General features: G+C 19.5%; 3 protein-coding genes across 4 annotated transcripts in view; 1 reads left to right on the top strand and 2 right to left on the bottom strand.

Moving 5' to 3' along the window:
- LOC102671254 (ras-related C3 botulinum toxin substrate 1) overlaps positions 1–873 on the bottom strand; it is a 2,374-nt gene extending 1,501 nt beyond the window's left edge. The window contains exons 1-2 of the mRNA XM_006610214.1: positions 704–873; positions 85–210 (exon numbers count right to left, since the gene is read on the bottom strand). Of these exons, the coding sequence (XP_006610277.1) occupies positions 85–200 (116 nt within the window). The 5' untranslated portion in view covers positions 201–210; positions 704–873. The remainder of the gene's footprint in view (positions 1–84; positions 211–703) is intronic.
- Positions 874–887: 14 nt separating this feature from the next.
- Positions 888–3,224, top strand: LOC102671108 (tRNA-splicing endonuclease subunit Sen34). Its single transcript, XM_006610213.2, has 6 exons — positions 888–1,017; positions 1,685–1,738; positions 1,843–2,114; positions 2,223–2,436; positions 2,572–2,730; positions 2,844–3,224. Exons 2-6 carry the CDS (start codon positions 1,687–1,689, stop codon positions 3,044–3,046), a joined length of 900 nt encoding a protein of 299 aa, XP_006610276.1. The 5' UTR covers positions 888–1,017; positions 1,685–1,686; the 3' UTR covers positions 3,047–3,224.
- LOC102670878 (39S ribosomal protein L27, mitochondrial) overlaps positions 3,088–4,878 on the bottom strand; it is a 2,415-nt gene continuing 624 nt past the window's right edge. Inside the window, exons 1-4 of one of the 2 annotated variants that reach the window (XM_006610212.1) lie at positions 4,114–4,177; positions 3,771–3,851; positions 3,447–3,610; positions 3,088–3,354 (exon numbers count right to left, since the gene is read on the bottom strand). In XM_006610212.1, the coding sequence (XP_006610275.1) occupies positions 3,151–3,354; positions 3,447–3,610; positions 3,771–3,849 (447 nt within the window). In that variant the 5' untranslated portion in view covers positions 3,850–3,851; positions 4,114–4,177 and the 3' untranslated portion in view covers positions 3,088–3,150. Of the gene's footprint in view, positions 3,355–3,446; positions 3,611–3,770; positions 3,852–4,113; positions 4,178–4,878 lie in introns of those variants that run through there. The other variant, XM_006610211.2, reaches the window with a different exon arrangement.

Genomic DNA, 4,878 nt, shown 5'->3' on the forward strand with positions numbered 1-4,878 from the left:
ATTTTCATTTATATATATTATATATATTATATATATTCTTATATTTATAATTAAAATCTTTTTATTTATAAAAATAATACTTACACTGTAGGAACATATTCTCCTGGAAAACTGTCAGTGGTATATGATATTAACATACATGTTTTTCCTACTGTTCCATCTCCTACTACCACACATTTAATTGGTCTACCTGAACTCATGTTTCCAATACTGTAATAATAATAAAAATATCATATTATTATATTTCAAGGAAAAAAAAAATGTTTTAAACTAATAGAATAAAAAAATGTATTTTTAATAATAAAAATATTAAATGTTTTATCTAAAATTAATTATTTATTAAACATTAAGTAAATCATTTTATAAGAAAAGTAAATTTATCGTTATTTAATAACATTTTAATTATTAATTATATATTTCTAACTGTAAACAATTACAGAACATATTGATATAATAAAGATATAATAAAGATAAACATTATCCGAAGTAAATATTACGAAAAAAATAGATTTTATAGTGATAAAACATATATTATTTTAAAAAAAACGAACATTTGAAAAAACAAAAGAATACACGTTTCGAATTTAAAGGTTAGTCACAAAGATGAACAGCTTTTTAATGAAGGGCTTGTCCTTCAATTTCGATTTATTTATTCATTATACAATTAGTAAATAAGATTTATAAATACCATATAAACACTTACCAAATATGAACAAATATTTGAATACAAAAAAAAGATCACTGTTTTAATGACTCCAATTACAAATATATTGGACGTTCTTTAAAAAATTATAAAACCGGGTGCCATGACGGTATTGCGGTTTTTGGAACTGAAACGGACGTAGCCTTCGCTTGGTGACAGATGTTCGACAATCTTCTTCCTTCCCCTTCTACCAAAATAATTATTCAGAAATGATAAATAGCGACATCTGTTGAATTAAAATATTTTTGCTATGTTTTAATGTTTAATATTTTAACACAGACAAAATACAGAAAAGATATATCATTACAAGTGAGGTATAGAATAAACTTAGTCAATAAGATACAGACTAAATCTATTATTTTATCAGAATATTATATTTCATATTTAAATTATCGATTGTTCAAAGAATTAAAAATTTTGAATGATTTGATTACATATAATTAAATTTTACAAAATATATGATAAGTTTAAATCATTTATAAAATGACATTTTTTTGTATTCTAAAATATTAATCGAATATAAAATGAACAATTTTGATATATATTTTTGATTAATTTAAAGCGGTTAATTTAAAAATTATGTATATAATACAAAAGTAAAATTATTTTTTATATATTCACATATATCTAAATTGAGATTTCATATTTTAAGTCCATTTCTTTTCTTCATAATACAATACAAATTTTATTTAAATGATTTGTTAAAACATTTGTTCAAAGATATAGTATGAATGATATATGTATAATGATTTTTGATATCAATGATTTATCAATTTAAATATATTTAATTTCTGCTACTAATATATATTTATATCAGTATTTAATATTTTTGATTATTAAAATCAAAAATATATGATAAAATGAATTTAATATTATAATATGAAAAATATATATTTTTAATATTATATACAAAAAAATATTTATATAAAGTAATAATAATTATACATATTTATAAAAATTAAAAAAAAAATTATATTTCAGAAATGATAGATTTAATTTTATCAAGAAACAATGTTTATGTATGGAGTGCAGAAGGTAATAATTCCATTCTTATTTTTTAATTTGTATGAAGTATATATAATATATATAATTAACAATTTATTTTTAAACTCAATTTTTATTTTTTATATTGTTTCTAGATTGGTTAAAACTTAGAAAAGATTATCGAATAATTGGAGAATTCATAGGTTGTCTTCCAAAGAAACCAAGACAAGATATATTTTTAGGTCTTCCATTACTTTTACAGCCAGAAGAAGTATCTCTTTTACTTGAAAAAAAAATTGCAAGGCTTATACAATATTCATGTTTTCAAAGAGCACCATCTGATTCTTTAAAACAAGTTTTTGAAGAATATAGAAATATATTATATGCTGAACAAGAAAAATGTTTAAGGAAAGAAAGACAAAAACAGGTTATTAAAAAAATGTTTCTTAAAAACATAATAGTATTCTTTTATATATATATAAATACTTAAAAAATAAATAAATGCTAAAAAAATATATTAATTATATTATTATAGATAATTGGTATGATGGATAGAATTATAGAAGGAAAGAAACGAAAAATACTTGGGATAGAAACAAAGAAGAAGAAAACAAAAAAATCATTATCAGATCCAAAATTACAAACAGCATTAAATAATATTGAGATAAATAGACAGGATCTATTAGAAGAAGAAATGGCAAAATTACCTAAACTAGATAAAAATGAAGCTTTGATTCAAATTCATACAGGTATTGAAAAGAAATATAAAATATATACAGGATAATATAACATGAATAATACATGCATTATATATATCTAAAATTATATAGTTATATATATCTAAAATTTTATTTCTTAAATATTTTATAGAAATATGTTTTTAGTATATCCATGGATAGATAAAGATATAAAAATAGTAGAATGGAAATATCCTTCTAATTATAAACAACAACTTCGATATAAAACATATAAAGATTTATGGGAAAAAGGATATTATGTATCAAGTGGAGAAAAATTTGGAGGAGATTTTTTAGTATATCCTGGTAAAGAAAAAATTTTATTATTATAATATATATTGTTTACTATATTGTTTTATTATAATATATATGATTAGTAGATTTAAATAAATATTTTAATAATTCGTATTTTTTTATAGGAGATCCTATTATGTTTCATTCTCAATTTATAATTTTATGTAAACATGAAAATGAAGAAATTTCAATAACTGAACTTTCAGCACAGTGTCGAATTGCTTGTCATGTTCGAAAAACACAAGTGTATGCTTTCTTTTCTGAAAATCAAAATATAAAATATCAATCATTTCAATGGGCAGAAAATACTATGCTTGAAAATGTTTAAATTTTACAAAAAAATTAAATAATTTTTTTTATGTATTTATATTATTTATATATTATGTATTTAATTTACAATTAATTCAAATAATACAATATACATATTTTCACTTAAAGAGTATCAATCAATACAAATCTATTATGTTGTGATTCAGGAATAATATTAAAATGTTTTTTATATATAACACTATTTTCTCTGCCTGCATAATTCAGCTTAGCCCAAGAATGAGACATATTTGGATTAATCTTTTCACAGGTAATCATTACTTTTCCACTTTCTAAAGCATATAATGTACCATTTTTACCAAAACCAACCTATGAAATAAATTTATATATATTTCAATAAAAATATTTGAACATGTTACAAAATGATCATTACATACAAATAAAATTACAATTATACTTACATATAATCCTGGATGAAATCTAGGTTTAAGTTGTGTAGCTAATATTGTAGATTCTTTAACATAATGTCCATCTTGTACTCTCCATCCTCTATGTTTTGGTTTTGTGCGAATAGGTGCATTACGTGTACTACTACTAGCTTTCTTTGATGCATATCTCACACATGCTATTAAAATTATAAATTCATAAAACTTGAAAAAATTATTATATAAACAAATAACATATATTTTTTATATGAATTTAAAATATTTATCATTTTTTATAAAAAAAATTAAGAATAAAGATTACTATATAAAAAAAATTAAGAAAATTTACTTTATACACACCTAAATTAATAGTAGTAGTATTTTTCACGAGAAATTTAGAATTTTTAGTGCAAGTAAATAATTGTGTTAAGAGAATCATATCTAAAATTTATATAAAAATAATTATTAAATATATCAATTTTTAATAATTTTTTCACTTTTAAAGAAATGATAGATATAAAGAAAAGATATTTAAACAAAATTATTAAATATTTATAATCATTAGTTCTATTCACTGTTTATTTTTATAAATTTATAAAGTCAAGTCACTAGAAATAAACAAATCAAATCATATAATATATATGCTTCAATTGTTAATTAACAAAATCTTAATATCAGAATTGATATTATAATATATGCTTACTTTATAATTTTTATCAGATCGACCACTTATTTTTGTAAAAATGGAATATATTTATAAATTTTTATTTTAAATGTAAAGTTAAAGTTTGATATTATATTTTTAAACTTATATATTTCTATAGATTTTGCTGTGTAAAATCGGAAAATAATAGTTTTAATTATTAAAATTCAATAGTTCAGAAAATATTTGTATGCAGAATTGCAAGTTTTTGTATGTTATATATTATAACGCCATGTTGATTTTTTATTTAATTCGATAATCGGATTCTAATTGAATAATAAAAGACTAGGGTATGTCAAATTCAAAATATTTGAGACAAAGAAATACAAACTGTATTATATAGATTCAATTCGAATTTAATATAATAATTGAAAATTTGATCAAATTTAAAACCAATATTCTAAGAATTAAATATGAAGAGAATAATATCTCTGCGATTATAGATATTAGTTATAGAAACATTTATGATAATAATTTTTTTATTAAATAAATAATAATAAATAATTATATATTAGATTAATTGTAAAAAATTAATATATCATTTTATAATAATCATATAAAATTTTTTATTGGCAGAGAATGTAAATTCCGCTGGTATTTTTATTATCCAATTAAATTGGATTATAAAAAATTTTCTTTCTTTAACCGAAAAATTATTTGAATTTGATACTGATTAGTGTTTCAATCAGATTGAATAAAAATTCAATATAATTTTTAAAAATTCCAAAAATTCGCAATTTTGCATACAAATATTTTTGAACATTA

Source organism: Apis dorsata, unplaced genomic scaffold (assembly GCF_000469605.1).
Source record: "Apis dorsata unplaced genomic scaffold, Apis dorsata 1.3 scaffold_70, whole genome shotgun sequence".
NCBI classification, from domain to species: domain Eukaryota; kingdom Metazoa; phylum Arthropoda; class Insecta; order Hymenoptera; family Apidae; genus Apis; species Apis dorsata.

What these genes read in the sequence shown, in the direction of transcription:
- LOC102671108 (XM_006610213.2), top strand. Translation starts at nt 1,687, where the DNA reads ATGATAGATTTAATTTTATCAAGAAACAATGTTTATGTATGGAGTGCA. An exon ending in GGAAAGAAAGACAAAAACAG is followed by an intron (nt 2,115 to 2,222) that starts GTTATTAAAAAA and finishes ATATTATTATAG; the next exon opens with ATAATTGGTATGATGGATAG. An exon ending in AGATTTTTTAGTATATCCTG is followed by an intron (nt 2,731 to 2,843) that starts GTAAAGAAAAAA and finishes ATTTTTTTATAG; the next exon opens with GAGATCCTATTATGTTTCAT.